Source organism: Myotis nattereri (assembly GCF_964212035.1).
Source record: "Myotis nattereri genome assembly, chromosome: 10".
Lineage (NCBI taxonomy): Eukaryota > Metazoa > Chordata > Mammalia > Chiroptera > Vespertilionidae > Myotis > Myotis nattereri.
Genome location: NC_138085.1, coordinates 66,188,687 through 66,214,227, shown reverse-complemented (window position 1 = coordinate 66,214,227; position 25,541 = coordinate 66,188,687). Strand labels below are relative to the sequence as shown.

At 40.2% G+C, this 25,541-nt stretch overlaps 1 protein-coding gene across 2 annotated transcripts in view; it reads right to left on the bottom strand.

The window, feature by feature from the left end:
* Positions 1-13,469, bottom strand: part of STRN (striatin) — a 74,891-nt gene extending 61,422 nt beyond the window's left edge. For both annotated transcript variants that reach the window (XM_081100634.1, XM_081100633.1), the window contains exon 1: positions 13,141-13,469. In XM_081100634.1, the coding sequence (XP_080956760.1) occupies positions 13,141-13,368 (228 nt within the window). In that variant the 5' untranslated portion in view covers positions 13,369-13,469. The remainder of the gene's footprint in view (positions 1-13,140) is intronic.
* Between the last annotated feature and the right edge of the window lie 12,072 nt (positions 13,470-25,541).

Here is a 25,541-nt window from a genome sequence, read left to right as displayed (position 1 = left end):
ATTAAAGAAGCAGAATTTTAAAAAGCTTTAAAATCATAATATATTGGTAATGCATCTATAAATAATCAGAAATATAGAATGTAAAATATTTTATTTAAAATAAGATTTATCTTCATAGAAAAACATTCCATTTGCTTTCCATTTAAAAGGAATAGGAAATGTGTATAAAATTTGAAGATAGGGTCTTTAGAAAAGAAAAAAAATGTTACATATCCCTGCTGATTATAAAGATTTTTAGGACATGATGCCAAAGGCATTTCCTGGCAGTCCTTATTTAACACACAAAGACAAAAGATAACAAACCTACATTCACAACTACCAAAACTCAAGCACCATTTGCTGCAACTAACATCAAGCTGCAATTATGAAGCCAGTGGCATCCCTGAAATGAGCTGTCAGAATGACTTGGCAGGGCCCAGGTGATGCTCTACACAACAGAACACAGACATTACTTCTCTAAAAGATACTTTCCAATGGAAGTCATGCAGGAACTAGCTAGAAGCAAGAGGTATAGACAGGCTGTTCTCCATAGAGCAACATATACTGTACATTTACTACGTTTACAACAAACATTTTAAATATCAAAGATGTCTGGGACATAAGACCTGCCCCTAAGGACACAATTTAGCTGGGAGACAGAACATACATATACAGGGGTATATTTAATAGTCAGTAACAACATAACCTAATATATTATTCATTCAAGAACCATCTATTAAGTAGCTACAATATGCCAGTCACTCTGCTGGACTTTAGGAAAATAAAAACACCCTTAAGTGACTCACAGTCTAGTGAGGAAATAGCCATACTAAATATGTGATAGATGGTATAATTGAGATACAGTAGAAGTTCTCACCACTCCTCTCTTAACCAACCTTATGGATTAACCAGTATTCTCTAGTCCCTTTATAAAACACTGCTCAAAGACCAGGACACATTGAATATTCACGCCTAGAGTATACTATTCTTTATAATTCACCCATACACTTCGGTTTCCACAGAAGTGTAGTATAAAAACACTAAAAGTCAACTGGTTTCCTCCCATATCTATTTATGTCAGTTTCACTTATTACTCTGATTAGATAATTCAATTAAATATTACATAAACCAATAAAACATGGGTATAAAGAAAAAACCAGGTTGAATGCTTTGGAAAGACAAGTCAATAAAGAAGATGTACTAAAAATATCACTGTCAAATTAAATGTGAGTGAAATAACTGTAAAAGATTGGGAGAAACGTCATAAAAATCTAGGATTCTGCACTCAGTGTGCTTTACTCAAGAAAAACCAAAACCAGAAGTCATAAACAATTACATTATGTATTATTATATGTATTACAAATGCACCACAATTGTAGTTAATCCATGAATGTCAACAGAGAATTGCAATTGGCATTCTTTTTTTCTTTTTTTTTTTAATTTATTGCTTAAAGTATTACAAAGGGTATTACATATGTGTCCATTTTATCCCCCCGCCCTAGACATTCCCCTAGCCTCCCCTATCCCCCAATGTCTTATGTCCACTGGTTATGCTTATATGCATGCATACAAGTCCTTTAGTTGATCTCTTACCCCCCTACCTCCTGCCCCCCAACCCTCCCCGGCCTTCCCGCTGCAGTTTGACAATCTGTTTGAGGCAGCTCTGCCTCTGTATCTATTATTGTTCAAAAGTTTATAATGGTCTCTATTATCCATGAATGAGTGAGATCATGTGGTATTTTTCCTTCATTGACTGGCTTATTTCACTTAGCATAATGCTCTCCACATTTGTAGTTAATCCATGAATGTCAACACAGAATTGCAATTGGCATTCTTAAAAAAAAAAAAAAAGTAAAGGGTCAGTGGGCTTGATCTTAGACTAGCAAATCATTATGAATTTACTGGTATATACATATATTTAACTTAAATTTAAAGTAGCATCTTGACCATCTTTTCTAATTTACTGCCCTACCACCAGTCTAGAAAACATCCCAGCCCTGTACACTGACTCAGATCATTCGAGAACAAGAAAAAAGTCAAAATATGTCCTTCTAGCCCTAGCTGGTTTGGCTCAGTGGACAGAATGTGGGCCCTTGAACTGAAGGGTCACAAGTTCAATTACCAGTCAAGGGCACGTACCTCAGTACCTCTGCTGCAGGCTTGATCCCCGTGAGGGAGGCAACTGATCATGTGTCTCTCTCACATTTATGTTTCTCTCTCTCTGTCTCTCTCTAAAAATCAATGGAAAAATATCCTTGGGATTAACAACAACAAAAATATTTCCTTCTACTTGCCATACCCAGGCCTATCACTACAACTTTTCTTATGGCAAATTATTTAATTTCTTACCTATAAATTAGGGAATGATTATTAATACCTATAATAACAGTTTTACAAAGATTAAAATAGATTATACATGTAAAGTGTTTAGCACTGTACCTGGCAAATGGTAAGTGCCAATAAGTGAAATTACTATTGTTTTATGGTCAATTACTGGGACCACGGTACCATCCTACGCGACTGATTCTACTTTTTCAAGTTCAATGAAGTATGCTGACCCAGATCCACTGGCTCCTCCTTCCCTCCTTTAAGCTTTATATGAATCCACATTCCTCGGGAGCAGGTTTGTTGTGCCTATAATTTAAGATCCTTTGCTGACTACTTAACCTTCTCATTTAGGAAGTATAAACAAAAAACTGAGAACAAGTCTGGGCTGTAATTTTCCACCAGGTGAAGTTGGTATCGCCCTTCTGGAATCTGACATCGTGTTTATTTCTCCTAACTAGATATGCTAGTATTGGATCCAATTTCTGTCTCATGTAAATGAGTGCTAATGGAAGCTGTGTGTAGAGTAATGAAACACTCCCCCTGGCCCTTTCCTTGGATCTCTATAGCAAAGTAATGCCAAGAACCTATTCACCACACCCAAAATACCTATTCAGCCCAACCTTATGCTTCCCCAAGATCGCCTTAATTCCAGGGCTCCAACTACCTTATTTTTCTCCCCATGTTGTCTCCACAACAAAATACCTACTCATTTTTCCTTGTGTCATACTGCTTCTAGCCAACTCTACAATATCAGTATTTTCTAATATTCCATCATTCCATTCCATTTTCTAATATTCCATTGTTCAGATAAAGTACTTTTACAATAAAGGTTAACAGCATTTAGTCTGTCCCAAAAAAGTGATTTTATTTCCCCAAATAGCATACTGCATTAGAGCAAAGATATGGTTAACATATTATTTTGTTCAAATATAGCATATGTATTAAGAGATGGGCTAAGAATAACCTAATAACTAAAATACTACACAAATTCATAGATGATCAATAAACACTAACTATACACACACATACAGAACTTAATTGGCTACTCTCAAACAAGCTGAAAAAGATCCAAATTTGCAGACTTTTTTAAAAAAGAAATAGGCATTATATTTTAGTATTCCTTACACAAAAATAAATAAAATTAATAAAATAGAGTGATATTGTTAAACAACTTTGAGGAATACAAATTGTTAAAGACTTTCCTGAGCCCCTTAAAGAATTACTCTACTGGAAGAGAAGTATTCTACTTGAAAACTTGAAATAAGTGGTAAGAATTTACAGCTATACAAAACATACTTAATCATCTAAATGTTATAATTCATTTGTCTACTTGAGACCAATTAAAGGAGATGATGTACTATGATGAACAATGCTCTGGCTGGGGCCCTAAGACACCTGGGTTCTAAACTAAATCAATACCAACTCACACAGTGATCTAAGACAAATTATTTTATCTCGGTGGCCCTAAGTACTAAAACAAAGGTTGAGATTATTCAAATTCTAAGGTCCCTCAGGAGGTAAAATATTCTTAGTTCAAAGTAGGGGATAGAAAATTGAGAGTAGAGATATGAAAGGAGAGAGGGAGGGTGGGAAGGAGGGAGGGAGGGAGGGAAGGAGGGGGGGGGGAGAGAAGAAGGGAGGGAGGGAGGGAGTGTGTGTGTGTGTGTGTGTGTGTGTGTGTGTGTGTGTGTGTGTTGCTATCCCGGTCAGTCCTACAAGTGCTAGAATGAAGACTACAGATAATATACATCCTTTGGAAATTAAGAATGTTAACATGTGCAGTGCAGTTTCTCCCCGTCTCTGCTTCTCCCACCTCTCTGCTCTTCTGTCTCCTTTTCTTCTAACCCTTCCCCAACTTATCTCTCTTGCCTCAGGATTCTCTCCCAAACTCCAAATTTTCCTCTATTACTACTTGTAGGCTTCAATGCTTACAAACTATTACCACCTCTGGCCTGCCCCCGACTCCCAATACAGTCAGTTTATTGTCCTTAAACCACTACTAATAGGGCAAAGAGAATCTAAATAGCCACTACATGAAATGGACCACTGAAACCAATTCTTCTAAAATTTGATTTAAATAAATAATACAATCAAATGCATTCTGTCCATAGGAATTTCAACCAACAAGAGCAAACAACTTGCTAGACACCTATTATGGGAAATAAACTTTACATATTTTATCTTTTTTAAAACCTTACAACTACTTTGCTTAGTGGGTGTATTATCTTCCACAATTTACAAGTAAAAATAAATCCTAGAAAAATTTTAAATCAAAAGTGATGAAGCTGTATGACTCTACTGCTATCATCATAACAGAAAAGGTGCAAAGGGAAGGCCAGACATTATAACCATGGTCATCTGGGCAGCTTCACCAAGAAGCTGCAACTTAACACTCCCCAGGAAAACACAGTCCATCCCCTGCAAATTGCTGGGGGAAAGGGTCCAACAAAGGGGAAAATGGGTGCAAGTGCAGTGAAGTCAGGGTGAGTAGGGAAGGTGCTTGCCTGTCAGGCTAGCCTGGGGAACCATGGATTGGCTAAGGGGGTGGAACCATTGCAAGCACATGAAATCCTGAAGGATTCATTGGTTATGCTCCTAGTTAAAAATCCCCAAAAAAGAAACTTTCTCTCTCTTGTTCCTCTTGCTTCACTCCTGCTTCCTTGCACTGGCTTGTTCCATGACCTGCGCTAGCCTGCCATGTGACCCTGGGCCATGAGGACCCCACATGCAATGAACTGTAGCTGGAAACACAACTGAGCCAGATGCTGGACTGCTCTTTAATATGGAGCAAAGACTCTGGGCAGTGGCTTTAACTCTAGCTCTGCTGACAATGAAACAGTACTTTTTCCATGGCAGGACCGAGGGAGATGGGACCTTGGAAGTAAACCCCTTAATCTTTCATCATCAATAAAGCTTTCCACTATACCTCATCCACCCATGGGGGCCTCAGGATATTCTTATTTCCAGGGCAGCCCAAGAAGCTCACTTTCACCAGTAACAAGTAGGGGACATAGAGAACACCCACACTTTCCACAGGCAAATTATATCAATAGATTGTTTTGTCCAAATGGCCACCGAAGCAAGAAATTCCAAATATCCCAGAGGCAATTCTCTTTCTAATGGCCTAGAATTGAAACCAGAATAACAGTAGTAACATTCATAAATCAGAAAGTGTAACCGACATCAAGCAGATAGTAGGCTGAAAAAAGGAAACCAATCCAGATTATTTGGACTTTCAAACACATTTCTAATCAAACAAAGGCTGATTAGTAAAGGGGTTTATGTTTGTTTTAAATTCCTCTTAAATTACCAAGATTTTGAAGAAAACTAGTAGGTCTGCCTCTACCACTGAAATTCAAAGAGAAGTTGACTTAGGTACTACATAATGTTTACGGCTAAATAAGTATATCCCTTGATAAAGAATTTCTACTAGCAATATTTCTCCCCAGGTAATTACTAGGGCCATTCATATATGTCAGTTTTTGAAAGTAAGATAAGAGAAATTTGTTTCCAGTAATGGTGCCTTGAAATAACTCCCCTACTAAAAACAGATAAAAAAAATCTGGATAAAATATTTTTACAATCATCTTAAAAAGAAAAGCTAATGAGACAGTAAGGAATTATTTGGTTAAAACTAAAAAGAAATTGGGAACCCAGTCAGGTAAGGGAACAAAAGCCACTGTTACCCTTTGGGTGCTGGCCAATCAGAACAAATTTGAACTTTAGTTTGAACAGCATTGTAGAACCCAAAAGGCAAAAATCAAAGACCAAGACCATAATAGGAGATATACCCAACATTTTTCTAAGACCCCTAGAGGGCTTATACCCTCAAAGCAAAAGGGAAACAGACAATTGGCCCTCATATGTATTCACAACCAAAATATTCATCACCTGGGTGGTCCAAAACTTCAAGCAATAAATTTGCTTTAAAGTGCTTCAGTCCAGATACCTACCAGAAGCAAATGCAAAAACTTTCTGAAGTAAGCTAGCTGAAGAAGCTATCTTTCTTTGAGACCTCAAATTAAGCCTACATTTTTTCAAGGATAGTGAGCAGCACATAATAACTATGCAGACCAAAAAAAAAAGTCATCAAAGAAAGAATCAGAAAAAAACAATAGGCCACAGAAAGGGACCTCCAAAACCTCACATATAAGAACAGAGACATCAACTATAAAATAACTATAATTACTAGGTTTAAAAAATAAAAGACAACTCTGAAAATATTTACAGGGAATAGGAAACTATTAAGAAAAGATAGAGTAGATTTTAAAAGGAACCAAACTGAACTTCAACAATAATCAAAATCACAGGATACCTTTAAAAGATTAGATCCAACTGAAGAGAAAATTAATGGACTAGAAAATAAATCAGAATTACCCAGAATAAAGAATGTAGAAACTTTTAAAAATGCAAAATACAGCACAGATAAGGAATGCCTAAGGTACATATAATCAGAGATCCAAAAGAAAAGAAAACAAGATAGAAGAGAAATTCAAAAAGATAATGAGTGATTATTTTACAGAACTAATGAGATGCTAATCCACAGATTCAAGGAGCCTAACAAAGTCCCAAATTAAAAAAAAGAAAGAAAAAGAAAGAAATCTAAACCCTTACACATCATAGAAACTACAGGAACACCAAAGTCAAAAGAAAATCTTAAATGTAGCTAATAAAATAAGCTGGAAAACAGTAGAACACTGTAAAATCTCCATGCCTACTGCTTTAAATAAAAAGAAAAGTGAGCCTTGCCGGTGTGGCTCAGTTGGTTGGAACATTGTCCATTACACCAAAAGGTGGTGGGTTAGATTCTCGGTCAGGTCAGGGCACATACCCAGGTTGCAGGTTCAATGCCAGGTCTGGGCGCAGGCAGGAGGCAGCTGATCATTGTTTTTCTCTCACATCCACTTAGGCCTCTCTCTCTCTTTCTCTCTCTCTGTCTCTGTCTCTCTCTCTCTCTCTCCCCTCCCCCCTCTCTCCCTCCCTCCCTCCTTCTCCCCCTCCCTCTCCCTTGTTCTCTCCCCCCAACTTCCTCTCTCTGAAGTCAATCAATCAATCAATAAAAGTGATTAAATAAGCTTTAGTGACTGGTTATCTCAGCAGGTTGTAAGAATAGAGCAAGATAATGTACTTGAAAAGTTTTTTTAAAAAAGTGCAAAGGGCCGAAACCGGTTTGGCTCAGTGGATAGAGCTTCGGCCTGCGGACTGAAAGGTCCCAGGTTCAATTCTGGTCAAGGGCATGTACCTGGGTTGCCGGCACATCCCCAGTGGGAGATGTGCAGGAGGCAGCTGATCAATGTTTCTGACTATCTCTCTCCCTTCCTCTTTGTAAAAAATCAATAAAATATATATTTTTTTAAAAAGTGCAAAGGTATATGGAGATTTAAGTGACAGAGCTTCGACAAAATCTGTTTTAATTCTTGGTCATTTAATCTCTCTTTGGGCCTCACTTTACTTGTAAAAAAAGGATGTAGCTGATTAATTCCAAAGTTCATTCCAGCTCAAAGATTAATATCTTTTTTATCTCTCAGTCTGAGGGAGGTGTATATGTCTCACCTAATACTAACGCCAGGGGCCATAACTGCTACATTTCTGATTTAAGTAGCCTGCTGCAGAGCTCAGGGAATTAATATATTTAAAAGTTCACCCAAATTATTCTAAGATTACAGCTAAAGTTGAGAAACACTAAACTAAAGTAACATATATTAGGATATGTTTTTAAGAGTGAAACCTCTATAACCTTTCTAAAATATAATTATTATTTCTAAAATATAATTAAAAATTATCAAGAATGACTAGAATCAAAAAATAAACCTGTTGCCCTAACGGGTTTGGCTCAGTAGATAGAGTGTTGGCCTGCAGACTGAAGGGTCCCAGGTTCGATTCCAGTCAAGGGCATGTGCCTTGGTTGCGGGCACATCCCCGGTGGGGGGTGTGCAGGAGGCAGCTGATCGATGTTTCTCATCGATGTTTCTAACTTTCTATCCCTCTACCTTCCTCTCTGTAAAAAATCAATAAAATATATGAAAAATAAATAATAAACCTGTTTACAAAATTTCACCATACCACAATGGGGCTCACCAGTTCCAAGTTTAAAGGTCCAAATAAAACAAAAAATTAGTTTTATAAAGTGGTTAGTAAATATATACAATTTGTTACCTAAGAAGTCATGCGTGGTTAAGATAGACACATTCTGAAATGTTTACAGAAAATTCAAAACAGAAGACACATAGTATATTATCAATGTTTGGGGGTGGAGGGGTTTAAGAGGATGAGCCAGCAGACCTAGCCTGGGAAAGGAGTCCTATTATCAAAATTTTGAGGCTGATTCCTATTTGAATGTCCCTTAGTGCCACTATCAGACCCAGAATCTGAAACTGCATGGTTCCAGAATGGCACTTATATGCTCTTGCCTTAGAAGAGTTCATAACTGAAGAGTGTGCTTTTCTGTGGGAACAAGGAGATACACAACTTTAACATCATGCACTTGAAACTACTTATTTATTCGGCACTTACTTTGTGTTATGTACCAGGCCTCTGCTAGATATCTTAAAATATCTCATTTAATTCTCACAAGGTAGCCCTAGCCGGTTTGGCTCATTGGATAGAGAGTTGGCCTGTGGACCAAAGGGTCCCAGGTTCCATTCAGATCAAGGGCAATATGTCTGTTGTAGGCTCCTCCCCAACCCAGGCCCTGGTCGGGAGTGTGCAGGCAACCAATTGATGTGTTTCTCTCACATCAATATTTTTCTCTGCCTTTCTCCCCATCTTCCACTCCCCTTTGTCTCAAATCTCATATCCTGTCCTCTATCACATCTTGCTGATTCTACCTTCAAAAATGTATTCAAAATCCATTATATTTTGAACATGTTTCATATTATATAATCCCAGATCTCATTACTGCCACTTTAGTTCATCTCTAGCCTGGATTATTCAAAGAGCCTCCTAACTAGACTCTGATTCTTCTATCCTCATCTCCCCTCCAAGTCTACTCTGAATCCTTGGCAAAGGGTTCTGTTTAAAGATGCTGTCACTCTTTTGTTCAAAACATTTCAATAGTTCCCCACCTTGTTGAGGTAAAATCTGAAGTCCTTACCATGGGCAAGACTCAATACTTCTGACATCATTTCTTCTAGTCTCCTCCTGTACTCCACCCACACTTGCCTTATTATTCCTCAAACATTCCAAGTGTGTTCCTTCCCTCTTCTGTTCCCTCTGTCTGGAATACTCTCCTTAGATTTCAACTTTTCAGGTCTCTGTTCAAAAGGCACCTTATCAGTAAAGCCTTTCTTCCCCATTCCATCCTCCTAAGCACTCCATATCCCACTTACACACTTTATCACAGCTCTTATTACCATCTAATGTTTTCAGGATGCATTTATTTAATACAGTCTTGTGCTTCCCGCACAATTTAAGTTTCATGTGGGTAGGATCTGTTTTCATCATTGTTGTTTCTCAGTGCCTAGAACAGGACCTGGCAGGAAGTAGGCACTTGAAAAACATCTACTGAATGAAAATATGAATCATCAATGCCAAAATTTAAATTCATAAACACTCTAGTACCAGCAACCATATAACTAATGAAAGCTTGACCTTTTTCTCAGTTCTAGCATTTCCAAGTAAACAGCACAGCCTCCCCAACTACACACACACAACTAAGGCAATAACTTTTATTTTTTTTATTTACGTTTGTTTTCCCATAAGTCAGTAATTTTCGAAACTGAGCCTTAGGTTCTCATTACCTCATAAAGTTCTTTTTTCCTGCTATTCACTCCACTCACTGGTAAGCTCTTCTGTGCTATACTGAGAAAATTTAAATCCCTCAAGTGATAAACACTAATTTTTCTGCATTCTGATTGTTCTATCACTCCAACCAGACTGCAAGTTTCTTTGAGGTAATCAATCTGGTTCAATCTGTCTCACCCAGAAAATTGTTTCAAATGTTAGGTATCCCATTTTCAATTCCTTTCACAAATATTAAAGCTCAGTAATAATTTTGACCATTCTTTTCCTATGAATTACCTATGCTCATATGCATGGTGTGGGTGAGGGGGATTACCAAAAGTAAAAGAGAATCACCCATTAACTAAAATGGGCAAGGGGGAACAAAATGACAATACGTTTTTGGTACAACGTGGTTAGTCCCTTACTCTCAAGGTCTGAAGGAGGGAGGAAGTGATGACGGCAGGCCAGGTAGATAGGTGGGGGCTTGGATTGCCTTTCACAATTCTGCCCTGGCAATTTAAAAGAGCAGGACTAACAGGTTCCTGAAGAGACACATTAGAGTTCATCTTAAAGGTATTTTTGTTGACTTTGGTGTTAAGGACTTGAGAAAAGGTTTAAAAATTAAAAGGAAGACATCAAGTAATCCAAATTTCATCATCACTCAGTTCTTACTTCCTATTTTTTTTCTAGGAAACTTTCCAATGGCAATAGAAAAATGAAGGGATATGCTCAAATTTAATGATTTGGCAAATGGGGCAGATGGGGAAATCATTTGGCAAATGGAGGGGATGGGGAACATCTGTAATACTGTTAATAATAAAAATAAATGATTTTCAATAATGCTAATAAAGGGGCCAAAGACCACAGGTTCCTGCAAACTCTATCCCCCCAAAATACATAATACTTGCTCTGTTTGGAAAATATGACTTTTTTAAAGTTTCTCTGTGGATGCTTAATTTAATTTGAGAACAAACCAAAAGGTACTGTAAAAATGCAGTGTCCTTAATATAATGAGCACCAATGGGAAACCTACCTTAAGTTTAACATTTCCCATTAATAACCCAGGAAGTTGTGTGTGCATATAAAACTGAAGAGTGGCTACAGTCACAGGTAAAATTAAAAAGTTTAAACACAGTGAGGTGAGGGGAGACACAGGGGGTGAAGTGGGTTGAAAATTCCCAAAGTTCCCCAAGTAGTAAGAATTGTTTTCTTGTTTTTTACCCAATTTGTGTGACTTATCTTATATTCCCTAAACTAGAAAAGATATTAAAACTTAAGTGGTTACATATAAAAATCATCCTCCACAACAGTACAACATGGAAGTTAAAGCCTGCCTTTAACACTTCCCTGAAGTCTGAAATCCACAAGCTCATTTATGGAATTCACTGTAAATCAAGGTGCATTACCAGTAAATTTGAGTGGAGCATCTAAGTCTGCTGTTTACTATACAGACATGGTCAGACGCATTATAAGAAAAATTAAAAATATCAAAAGACCAGATACTAAAGCAACGTAACAGTCAGAATGAAAAAGCCACCAAAGAATATAAACATAGAGGCTCAGAAGGAATCTGAGAAACGATGGGTCACTTCCTCACTTCATCCAACCCCTCCGAGGCCTTCCCTTACCACTCCATCCAAAATAGCTGCCCCTATCACATTCTATTCCTGTATCCCGAGTTATTCTTCTCGAGCAGTTGCCTCTATGGGTCAGTATATTATAGAGATGCATTGACTCACTGCCTCCCACCTAAAACGTAAGCTCTATGAGGGTAGAGGCTGCGTCAGTTTTGTCAATCCCAGGACCTAGAGGCACACCGCTGGCACTCAATAAAGGTGCTGAATAAATAAGTGATGAAACTGAAGTTCAGAGAGGCTAAAGGATTTCCTAAAGGTCACAGAGCTAGCAGCAAGCCCAGCCCCTACTGTAACCGTCTACTGCTTGCTCTTTTCATTCCACTTGCACCGCACCAAAGCAGCCTGTCCCAGCACAGACCCTGTTAAACAGACTTCTCCTTTTCCCTTTTTTTCTTTAAGGATCAAAGAAAATACATGTTACCAAAAAAAGACTGACCCACTGGGTAGCATTTTAACTTCAAGTGTCTCAAACCAACCAAAACTACACTCCAATTTCATACGCATGCAGGATCAGCCAGGAAAGCACAGCTCTTTAAGTTCCTTGTGACATTGGTTGTCTGGCTTGGAAGTTTTCAAGAACTTACGGGCTCAGAATGGCCTGCAAAGTCTGAGCATCACTGTCACTGTCCTCAGAGGCCACAACTGCTCCCCCCTGGATAGACTCTATTTTGCAGATGATGCAGGAAATGTCACCAACTTTAAGGCCCCTTTCAGTCCCTTTGAGAGTCAAAGTCGATCCCACAAAACACTGAACGTCACATTAATCCTCGGGGAAGTTTTAGATTCTGAGAACAGGAAACCATCTCTCCACTACCATCTGACTGCGATCCTCTCTACTCGTGGGTCCTTCCTCCACCATCCATGAATCTGAAATACCTCAAAGCAACGCGGGAGGGGGTGAGGGAGTGGGAGGAGGAGAAGACACATTTACATCTGTAAGGGGCGCGCTGCATATGCCTAGTAACACTTTCTCCCCCAACATCAGCTTCTCGCCGACGACGGCCCAGGCCGCACAGGTTCAACTTCTGGCGTCTCCTCCGCTCACCTTCCTCTCCGAGGAGCCTATCGCCCATCCCTACCGCGGGCACGTCTCTAGACCTAGGACAGAGGATGGACGATTTGCCCGACGTCTTCCAAACTACCGCTGGCCCCATGAGTGCACGAAAGGGAAGCCCTGCAACGAGCGACGGCCGGAGCGTGGAAAGGAGACCGAGTTCAGAGAAGGAAGGAGCAAACGCAGAGGAGCGGGAGGGGATAAACAACGCATCAGGGCGGGAGTGGGAACCCGGGTCAAGGAAGTGGGGTCAGCCAGAGGCAAAGGTGAAGGGGGGGGAAGGGGACAGTGCCGGGTGGGAGGGTGGGAGCCGAGGGGAGGGGACCGGAGAGGGCCGGAGAGGGAGGGGGAAGGGTCCGGGGCGGGGCGAGAGGGAGCGAAGAGGCGGGATGAAGAGGGCCAGGCCGGGAGGGTCTTTACCTGCAGCTCCGCCCGCTCCACCTCCCACTGGGCTCTCTCCACCTCGAAGCGGGCCCACTCGTGCTGCAGGAAGTGCAGGATCCCGGGGAGGCTGTACTGGGCTCGGGCCGCCCCCGCCGCAGCCGCCCCGTCGCCGGCCGCCTCCGCCAGAGGCCCGAGACCCTTGGCACCGCCGGCGCCCGGGTGGTTGTTGCTGAAGAAGACGCCGGGACCCGCCTGCTCGTCCATGGCAGCCGCAGAAGCCCGGGGAGCTGCCCAGCGCCCAGCAGCGGAGGCAACGGCGGCGGCAGCAGCGCCTCCTCCTCCCTCCGCCGCTCCCCGCCCACACCCCAGTCAGCAGGGAGCAGCCGCCTCGGCGCGGGGGCCGGCCGAGCCCGGGACGGGCCGGGAAATGGGTCAACTACGGCGCGCGGGCGGCGCGCGGCATGCTGGGAAATGTAGTCCGGGGGCGTGGCGACGGCGGGCCGGGCGGAGGCGGCCTGTGGGGCTGCGGCGCGCGCGCGGCCCCGCCCCTTTCCTGCCCGGGGCGGTGGGGCAGCTCCGGCTGGGTGCGCGGGTTTCCGAAGGGCGGGGCGGGCGCAGCGGGGCGGCGCGCCGGGCTCCCTCCCACGCGGAAGTGCGCGGGCGGCGCTCCCTGTGGCACACCCACACACACACACACGGAAGTTCTCAGGCCCGTCTACCCGCCCGAGCTGCACTTCTCTTAGGGCTTCCTGGTAGTTCTGTTAGGAAACAAGCGCAAAGCGAGCTTCTCCGGCCCGGCTCCTGCACTGAGCTCTCTCCGTCCGGCTCCGACTTGGGTGTTTCTCCGACCTAGACACTCGCTCCTGCCATCTGCCCCTCGCTGTCGCTTCTCCCGTGTTCACTCAGGGGTTCAAGCCTGTTGCGGGGTCTGTTTTCACTTAAAAGGAGCCCCGATCGCCCCTCTCTCCTATGCTGCTTTGTTGACACCTCATTGAAAAAGTGCTCCGCTGAAGTCGCTTGCCCTTTGTGGTTAATCTTGCAGTAAATCTTTAAAAGTTGCAGATATCCGAGGCTATGTCATGTCGGTCTCCTTTCCCCCACCTTACTCCCGCGCAGTTTTTACTCAATTCAACAACTATTTGATTGCCAGTTATATCTGTCGCTGGGGCTATTGAGATAAATGACATTTCCTGTCCTCAAAGGGAAGTTGGCAAGTGTAACATCGACCTCCCGGAGCCTTAAAGCTACGCTGCCCGAGAAGACAAAGTCCCTTTCTGCTCCCTGGAACTGTCTCAGGTTCCCAGGCACGGCTCCCTTTTCACTTGTCCGGTCCCATTTCTCCACGGTTCACCTGCAAACGGGCCACAGCACCAGCCTCCCCAAGGAGCCGGAGTTCCTGCAGCCGTTTCTGAGCAAATGTTCCCCCTCTCCAAGCCCCTGAGATGTCACTGTACGTGCAGGCCACAACCATAATGAAAGGAACACATTTGGAAAAGTATATTAGAACAAGTGCAAATGGAATTAAGCACTTATTTGGTCTTCATCACAAGTTATTTGTAGGTTTTTTGTGTGTGTTCTGTGGGATGGACTTCTGAGATACCAGATCTGATGGCCATGAAAAAAATGTAAAGATACAGGCTGATGAGTGACATGTCAAGGAAGGACATCCTGTCCCTCTCCCCTGTGGCTTCCCTTCCCATGGCTGCTTGTGGAAAGGGCAGGAAACACATGGTGTCTGCCAAGAACAGTGGCAAGCTCCAGTCTCCTACGGTAGTGAATGCTTCTGTTTCATTAATTCCCTCTTTATTATAATAAAAGTTTGATACCTGGGCGAATCCCCTGGGTCATAATTATTTTGGCGGGGAGTGTCCTTTGCGATACTGCCCAGTCCTCTCATTTTACAGCTCAAGAAACTGAAGTTCAAAGAAGTTGAGACTTGTCTACAATGAGGTTTTTATTCAGTGGCACAGGCAAAACTAGAAACCAGTATTCCTGACTGCTGCTAGTTCACTGGCCTTTTCACTAACGTTGCCTCCTCTCTTATCAGACCTACAACAGTTCCAAAGGGACCATCATGCAACAATAGCATCTTTTTTTATTTGAAGGATTTAAGTAATCTTAGAGATTTTTAATGTTGAAAGCTATTTTTTCTCTAATAAAAGACATCTGACAATTCATTTAAATAAATTCATAACACACTATTAAATATAATTAAACTAGCCCTAACCGGTTTGGCTCAGTGGATAGAGCGTCAGCCTGCGGACTGAAAGGTCCCAGGTTCGATTCCGGTCAAGGGCATGTTGTGGGCCCTTGGTTGTGGGCACATCCCCAGTAGGGAGTGTGCAGGAGGCAGCTGTTCGATGTTTCTAACTCTCTATCCCTTTCCCTTCCTCTCTGTAAAAAAAAAATCAATAAAATATATTTAAAAATAAATAAATATAATTAAACTAAATGGTAGCTTTTGAGGAACCCATAAATCATCTAGATCAGGGGTCCTCAAACTACGGCCCGTGGGCCACATGCAAATACAAATATTGTATTTGTTCCCGTTTTGTTTTTTTACTTCAAAATAAGATATGTGCAGTGTGCATAGGAATTTGTTCATAGTTTTTTTTTTTTAACTATAGTCCGGCCTTCCAACAGTCTGAGGGACAGTGAACTCGCCCCCTGTTTAAAAAGTTTGAGGACCCCTGATCTAGATTCACAAAGAAAAAAAGAGAAATAAAATCAGAAATGAAAGAAGAGCTATTACAACTATTACCACAGAAACTCAAAAGATCATAAGAAACTACTATGAACAATTATCGGTCAAATTGGACAGCCTAGAAGAAATGGATAAATTTCTAGAATCATGCAACCCACCAAGACTGAATCAGGAAGAAATAGAGAGTCTGAGCAGAGTACTATAAGGAGATTGAATCAGTAATCAGAAACCTCTCAAAGAAAAGTCTAGGACCAGATGGCATCACTGGTGAATTCGAACAAACATTCAACAAAAACTAATACCAATCCGCAAACTCTTCCAAAACATAGTAAAGGAGGGAATGCTTCCAAACTCATTTTAGGAGGTCAGCATCACCCTGACAACAACACTAGACAAGGACAACACAGGAAAAGAATATTAGAGGCCAATATCCCTGATGAAAATAGATGCCAAAACCCTCAACAAAATATTAAAGAAAATTAAACAATACATTAAAAAGATCAGCCCTAACTGGTTTGGCTCAGTGGATAGAGCAGCGGCCTGCAGACTGAAGGGTCCCAGGTTCGATTCCGGTCAAGGGCATGTATCTTGGTTGCGGGCACATCCCCAGTAGGGAGTGTGCAGGAGGCGGCTGATCGATGTTTCTCTCTCATTGATGTTTCTAACTCTCTATCCCCCTCCCTTCCTCTCTGTAAAAAATCAATAAAATATATTTTAAAAATAAAATAAATAAATAAAAAGATCAAACACTGATCAAGTGGGTTTTGTTCACGGATGCAAGGCAGTTCCACATCCACAAATCAATCAATGTGATACATCACATTAAGAATCCTATTAATAAAAGCCTAACATGCTAATCGACCGAACAACAGAACTACCGGTTGGCAGGGGGTGGGGCCAGCAAGTGGGTGGCACCAGGCCAGCCAAGGCAGGTGCCAATTGGCAGAGGGAGGAGGCGGCGGTGGAGGGGTGATAGGGGGCAGGGCTGGCCACTCGCCCTGCACCATCCCTCAATCAGCCCACTGGTCTCAGAGGGAGGCCAGACTGTGTCTTAAGGCGACAGTCGGACATCCCCCGAGGGCTCCCAGACTGCGAGAGGGTGTAGGCCCAGCTGAGGGAACCCCCCCGAGTGCATGAATTTTCGTGCACTGGGCCTCTAATGAAGGATAAAAATCATGATCATCTGAATAGGTGCATAAGAAGCATTTGACAAAATTCAACATCCATTTATGATAGCAAAGCAGGTATAAGGGAACATACCTCAACATAATAAAGGCTATATATGACAAGCTCCAAAATAACATTCTACTTGATGGAGAAGAGCTGAAAGCTTTTCCTCTAAGCTCAGAAACAAGATAAGGGTGCCCATTGTTGCTATATTTCTTCAATATAGTATTGGAAGTCCTAGCCAGAGCAATTAGGCAAGAAAAAGGAATAAAAGACATCCAAATTGAAAAGGAAGAAGTAAAACTCACTATTTACAGATGATGATAGTATACATATAAAACCCTGAATACTCCATCAAAAAACTTAGAACTAATAAATGAATTAAGGAGTATTACAGGATACAAAACCATTAACAAAAATCTATTGCATTTCTGTACACTAAAAATGCACTATCAAAAAGAGAAATTTAGAGAACTATCCCATTTACCATTGCATCAAAAAGAATAAAATATCCAGGGATAAATGTAACCAAGGAGAGACATAAATATACTAAAAAGTATAAGACATTAAGAAAAGAAATTGAAGAAGACACAAATAAATGGAAAAATATTCTGTGCTCATGGATTGAAAGAATTAATATTGTGAAAATGTCCACACTACCCAAAGCAATCTATGGATTCGAAGCAATCTCTATCAAAACCCCAATGACATTTTTCACAGTAATAAAACAAACAATCCTAACATTTGTATGGGAACCACAAAAGACCCTTGAATTTATTTCCTCTTTGTACTTATCCGTCTGTCACATTTGCTGTATTCAGCATGAATTACACTTCTTTAAGTAAGCACTTTATAGCATATAACATATACAGAAAAGCACACAAGTGGTAAGTGAACACCTCACTGAAATATTCAATGTAACCACCACCCAGATCATGAAGCAGAACGTGGCAGGTACCCCAGAAGAACCCCTCTCAATGTATTCTCAGACACTACAGCAAAAATGTTTTTTATTTTGAAAAAAATATTCTTAAAAAATAACTAGAAATGACATTTATAACTAGCTAAACCTACATTTTATTCCCCATTCTACAGTTTTCCAAATCTGGAAATCTTGGACAAGTGGTTTTACCTCTTTCTACTGCACTTCCTTCATTTTTAATATGGGAATAATATTTACCTTATAAAGTCACTGTGAAGATTACATGAGAAGAAATGTGAATCCCATAGCACAGTGTCTGACATACAGTATATACTGAATGATGGCTTTTATTGTAATAGTTTACTCATATGACTAGCTGAAATAACGTAAAATTTAAATATTAGGGGCTCCATAGTTTTACTTTTTGCTTTCTCATTCCCTATTCAGAACTTTAATTCAGCTGAGCTAAAATAATCTTTTTAAAAATTAATGTCTATGCCCAACCATTAAACCTCAGACCTCAAGGTATTGCTGATTTCCTGATTGTTTCATTTTATAATTACTTAAGCCAGTGACACAAAAAAACGTTTCTTTTCCAAGCGCAGAGAGCAGCTATCAAAATGTTGATTTATATATCAGTGTACCCAGTTTAAAGTGAAAAATTATGAAATGCTAATATGTTATTTTGATAATTGGAGTGTTTGCTATTTTTCTTTTATTTATATGTGTGCTTTTTAAGGTGAGGACTATAGTTCTACAAAATGACAAATAATTCATCTGTGTTCTCTCTCTCTTTATTTTTTCATTAAAATGAGTGGCTATTTAAAAAAGAAAAAGAGCCCTGACCGGTTTGGCTCAGTGGATAGAGCGTTGGCCTGCGGACTGAAGGGTCTCAGGTTCGATTCCAGTCAAGGGCATGTGCCTTGGTTGCGGGCACATCCCCGGTGGGTGGTGTGCAGGAGGCAGATGATCAATGTTTCTCTCTCATCGATGTTTCTGGCTCTCTATCCCTCTCCCTTCATCTCTGTAAAAAAAATCAATGGAATATGTTTTTAAAAAAAAGAAAGAAAATCTGCAAGTTGCATCTCTAAATCGTCAATTTGCATCCATTGGAAATCCTTTAAAAAAAAGAAATAGAAAAAAGAAAAAGATTCCAGATGACCTATTATTTGGGTCTCTGACTCTTTAACTGCTCAAAGAAAAGGATTCTAATTGAATTGGATAGCTCTTTCAGAATTCTGCCAAGACAAAACTAAGAGTAGACAATTTGACTGGTGAGAAGCTAGGATGAATGGACCTTTGGGGAAGAGGAATGTGCAATAGCCCACTGTTTATCACCCTCCTCTACCATCTACCTGCTTCCTAATTTCACCTCTCCTTTCTGCCTCTGCTGCTTCATGGGGCCAGTCTCTGCTTCTATGATTCCTCAACCTCCAAACTTACTCCCTAGATTTGAAGTCTGGTAATGACTGGCTTGGGGAAACAGCCAAACACAAGTTGGGAAGTGAAAGAATTGTATTTCTGAATTTTTTCTTGGAATTCAAGAATTAAATCTATATTACAGTCTTGTGAGAGGATGGGAAGATAGCCTCTATCATTTATTATTATTACTAATATTTCCTTTTGAAACTAGAGAGTTGCCTAGTTTTAATTTTAAAATTAAATTTTATTTTACTTAATGCTTTTTAATAAATTCAACTAAACAAAATTTTAATATTCTAGTGGCTAATATTTCAGGATAGCTTTAAAAACATTTAAAATGTTTTTATTGATTTTAAAGAGAGAGGAAAGGAAAGGGATAGAGAGATAGAAACATCAGTGAGAGAAAAACATCATGGATTGGCTGCTTCCTGCATCCCCCTACTGGAAATAGAGCCCGAAACTCGGGCATGTGCCCTGACTGGGAATGGAACCAGTCACCTCTTGATCTGTGGGTTGACACTCAACCACTGAGCCACGCTGGCTGGGCAAAAAAATCTGGATAGTTTTAACAAATCTAAATCTCTAACACAGGGGGACACTAAAATGATAATAGAGCTCTGAAGCTTAGCGAGACTTCTCTTGGAATATTGATGGTGAGCAACTTAAGATTCTTTTCGTCTGTAAGCAAAGATAAACTGGTTTTGAACACAGTTCTATCCTTTCACCCTATCAACTCCACTCCTTGCTTCTTAACTTTCTCTTTCAAAATTTCAAGTGAATGAAAACTCTACTCAACAGATTTTCTTGTTATTTTTTCTTAAAATAACCATGGTGCTCCCATTTCTGAGGCAGGAACCAAATTTCAAACAATTAATGTAATCTCCATTGCATAAAAATAACCGTGTGGTGGGGAGAGAGGGGAACATTTGTATACGCTGGCTATTCCTGCCAACTATGCAACCGAGACACAGTCGTTTCCATGTGGAACCTTTTCTCAGCAGAAAACACCCAACCTTCTTTTAGGCTTGAACTGCCCAGAATAGCAACCCCCAACTCCTGTCTAATAGTTCTTTAACATAAATTCAGTTCTCAAAATAATTCAAATATGGTACTTTTTAAAATAAACATGGTGGTGGTGGTGGTGGGAAGGGGCAGGGTTGGAATCTGGGCTTTGTGCCAGAAAAGCAAGAAAAACGAATCAGGTTAAGGATGTCCAGCACATTTTTGTTTTAATTCTTGAAGACCTGTGTTTTCTTAACTTTTTCAAACAAGATTTAACTTATTTTGCATGTATTACATTTCGCTACCTCTACTCCGCAGGTCCTCGATATCCTACTGTTTGTTGTCCAATCTGTGTTAATTTTAGCACTTGCCGTTGTTCTCTGTAATGGAAAGTTCTACCATTATCCATGTTATCTCCTTCCCCAGATTTCCCCCAGCTGCAGGACATGAAGTAACAGAGAAGGAGTGGTTTGAACCAGCTCAGAAACACTTTCCCATGAACTCATAATGTGTAACATTATAACCAATGAGTATTTAAAGTTGAGCTAATACATACATTTTCATTTTAGGAGAAAACGATAATTTAAACAATATGGTTTTTAATATATGGTAATAATCAAATTAATGCTGCAACATTTTTATGAGAATGTAATCAGATTAACTGTGAAGCAAGAGTATAAATTAGCTGGAAGGTGGAATAGAGTTTTTTAAGCAAGATTTAAACACCTTAGGAAGAAAAGTACACCGTGCATTTGATATCTTGAAAGAAGTCCAATACAGCTAACAATAAAGAACAAGAGATGAGTGGGGGTGGGGTGAGGGGGATGGTGGTTAATAGGGGGGATGATGACACATTTGTAATTCCTTAACTAAGAAGGAATTTAAAGATTAAAAAAAATAAAGAACAAGAGGAAAGTAATAACAATTATTTTAATAGCCCGTACTTCCTGAGCATTTACTCAATTAGAATAATGCATTTTAATAATGCATTTATGCCCTTACAATACCCCACGAGATAAGTACTAACATTACCTTCATTTGACATATAGGGACAGGACAAATGGCCATTGGTCCAAATGAAATCAAATGAGGAGGTAAATGAAGTAGGCAGGTGCCAGATGATGCAGGGACTTGAGGGTCACCTTAGGAATTAGACTTTATGGTAAGGTACCTTACCAAAACTAAAGTTTTCAGTGAGGTATCAGATTTGAATTTATAAAGATCATTTCCATTTCTGTGTGGGGAAATACAGTTATAGTTAACACTTCTGAATTGTTTTCTAAAGGTCAGGCACCATGTAAAAGTCCTTTGCAAATATTAACTCATTTAATCCACAGCTACTCTGTCAGATAGGTATTATTATTGCTCCCATTTTACAGATGCAGAAACAGGCACAAAAGGACAAGTGACTTGCCCAAAGTTACGCAACTTGTAAGTGACAGAGCCAGATTCCAACCCAGGCAAACTGACCCTACCATCCACACTGGCCACTTTGTTATACTGCAACCAAATGTGTTGATTTGGATTAGGATGGTAAAAATGGCTGTAACGACACATGGAGGGATTTGATCAGATATTTAGGAAACATGGTGATGCACTAGGATAGTGAAAGAATAAGTTGGAAGAGTCATAGATGAAGCTAGGGCTTACATATGGCTACCCAAAAGAATAAAGAGTTGCACTGTTTACTGGGAGATCATGAGTTCAGAAGGTGTTAGATAAGGAGGTGAAGAGGTCCATTGTAAATTAATTGAATTTGTGGAGCTTCTGAGACAACTAATGGTGGGTAGTCACATATACAAGTCTGAAGAGGACTCCAGACAACCCTAAGGAAGGAAGGAATCCCTGCTTATTACTTTCGATCATACCATATTTTATACTATTCCTTCGTAGTTATGACAAAAAAATGAAAGGACGAGATTTAAAGAGAGGATAATCAAAGTTAAAAGTTGGAAAACTTAGCCGGGTTGGTGTGGCTCAATGGCTGAGCGTGGAGCTATGAACCAGGATGTCATGGTTCAATTCCCGGTCAGGGCACATGTGCGGGCTTGGTTCCTAGTAGGGGCCATGCAGGAGGTAGCCAGTCAATTATTCTCTCACATCATTGATGTTTCTATCTCTCTCCCTCTTCCTTCCTCTCTGAAATCAATTAAAAAAATTTTTTTTAAGTTGGAAAAGTTAAACAAGCTCACTTAAATTTTCATGGATTCTTTTGACTCACATTAAAAGTCGGGGGGGAGGGAGGGGCAAACAGAAATATATGTGTATGAGAAAAACAATGCCTGAAATGAAAACCCCTGAGTTCTAACAGCAAAAAGAGACAAATAACGTGGATAGGGGACCCAGGCTGTGAATATGGTCTCCTGGGGGAAAAGAAACAGTAGTTGGACTGGTCACTTGTGCAAGCATGGGTCTCACCTTTGTTTACTGATAGCACCAAAAACTTAGCTCAGGATAATTTTTCTAAATTATGATTAAGACACGCAGTTCCCATTTAGTTAAGTAAAATTTTGTGAACTCCATAAATAATAATTCCATAAGCCCTTAGAATTATAAGTGGGTTTGTAATGATTGGATTGGGTTTAAAAAAGAATCCATCTGATGGAAAGCATTAAGGCAAGACATTTATTTATAGCTGTACTCCAGCCATTTCTGGCTCCAACCTGAAAATTCCAATTAAGAATGAAGAAAATGTGAGGCATAGTAATCCATATGATTAAATGCGTTTTGAAAACTGGGCTAATTGTATCCATCTTTCAGCATTGTTTGAATGAAAAGAAACAAGGGATATCAAGTTCAAGCACAGTGCCTGACACCCAACAGAAATGTCAGTTTTTCTTCAAAGTGATAATCTACAATATTTTAACTGCTGTGAATTTATACTGTCATAGCAATTTTATATACATGTAAAAACTATTTAGACTAAATAATATGGTGTGCTAATATTAAAGAATTGGCCAAAGAGTCATTCTCATAACTTAAAAAAAAAAAAGGGCAGGATAAGTAGACGTATGTACTTTTCAGATGTACATAAGATCATAGAATACCTAGTAAATGTTCCTCACTGTATAGATGGGGAAACTGAAGCCCCCAAAGGGCTAGGTTGTCCAAAGTTCTATCCCTGGCTGATGGCAGAACCTATTAGAACAGGAACATTTGATTTCCGAGATTCCTTCTTTCTAATTAAATTGAGAATTCAAATGTACTATATTGGTTAATAAGAATTTGGAAAGCAAATAGAGGGTACTTTATTTCTTATCATGTTAAAACTGCTCAGATTAATCTTCTGAAAAAATCTGTTGGCTAACATGATGCTTCTCCTCTTAGCTTCTTGACACTGGATATTCCTATTCAAGTACATATGACTCAGGAAAATCTCACAGTTGAGTGATGAAACAAATTTTAAAATATAATTTTTCAAACAAATCTTGTATGCAAATAATCTCAGGAAACTAGAAGTTGTATATGGTGCAGAAGAGTTTATAGAAAGTATAAAGATGTACTAGTACAGGGGAAGAGAGGAAGAGAAAGAATGAGGGGGGAAGAAAAATGAAACAATCATTGCTAATACATGACACAGTCTACTGCAAAGCGGTAAATTATGAAAAAAGCCTGGGAAGTATAAAGAACAGCAGAAAATAGCCAAGGCAGAAACAAAAATACATTAAAAATAGGTGACTAAAAAGGGGTTATAGCCCTAACCAGTTTGGCTCAGTGGATAGAGCGTCGGCCTGTGGACTGAAGGGTCCCAGGTTCGATTCCGGTCAAGGGCATGTATCTTGGTTGCTGGCACATCCCCTGTAGGAGGTGTGCAGGAGGCAGCTGATTGATGTTTCTCTCTCATCAATGTTTCTATCTCTCTATCCCTCTCCCTTCCTCTCTGTAAAAAATCAATAAAATATATTTTTTAAAAAAATAAAAAGGGGTTATGTCTAGAAGAAACAATGAATGGGAAAACAGTCCAGCAGTTTCTTAAAATGTTGAACAATTACCATTGAGTAAGCAAATCCACTCCTAGGTATATACCTGAAAGAAATGAAAACATATGTCTATCCCAAAACTTCTAAACAATTGTTCACAGCAGCATTATTCATAAAAAGCAAACGGTGAAAACAATCCAAATGTTCATTAACTATTGAATGGATAAAGAAACTGTGGCATTCACACAATGGAACATTATCCAGCCATAAAAAGGGATCAGGTACTGATGTAAGCTATCACATGGATGAACCTTAAAAATTAAGTCTAAAAGCCAGTCACAAAAGACCATATATTATATGATTCCATTTATATGAAATGTTCATAATAGGAGAATCAATAGACAGATTAGTGTTAATGTAAGGTAAAGGAGAAATGGAAAGGTTGTGGGGCGATAGCTCAAGGAATGTAACACTGGTAAACTTGATGTTTAAAATTTTCTAAACTCTGTGGCAAACATTGATTTCCTCAATTATATGTTTGATATGGTAAAATTCCCATTGTATTGGATACTAGCATAACTATAGTTATGACTAATTCATTTTTGTATGTTCTGCAGCACTATACACAATAGGCACTCAGTAAATATTTGATGAATGAATCTAGACATCATTGCCAGAACTTGAGGCTCTATAATTATGTAACATAACCGAGGCCAAATTTTAGCCATTAAAACAAAAGGCAGAATGTTATTCCACATCTGAAATATTTTAATGGATCTTAAGTGAATGTTTTAATTTAGTTAACAACTAAAATATATATACAAGCATAATTCCATAATCCTATATAATAAAAGCCTAGGTGGTGTCACACGTGATGCCTTTGCGTGACGTCGTCACAAGATGGCCACCACAAGATGGCCACCATAAGATGGCTGGCAGGGGAGGGCAGTTGGGGATGATCGGGATGGTAGGGGAGGGCAGTTGGGGGCAGCTGGGTCTGCAGGGGAGGGCAGTTGGGGGCGACCAGGCTGGCAGGGGAGGGCAGTTGGGGGCAACCGAGCTGGCAGGGGAAGGGCAGTTGGGGTGATCAGGCCGGCAAGGGAGGGAAGCTGGGGCGATCGGGCCAGCAGTGGAGCAGTTAGACGTCAATTAGGCCAGCAAGGGAGCGGTTAGGGGCAATCAGGCAGGCAGGCAGGCGAGCGGTTAGGAGCCAGCAGTCCCGGATTGTGAGAGGGATGTCTGACTGCTGGCTTAGGTTCAACAGTTGGACATCCCCCAAGGGGTTCCAGATTGGAGAGGG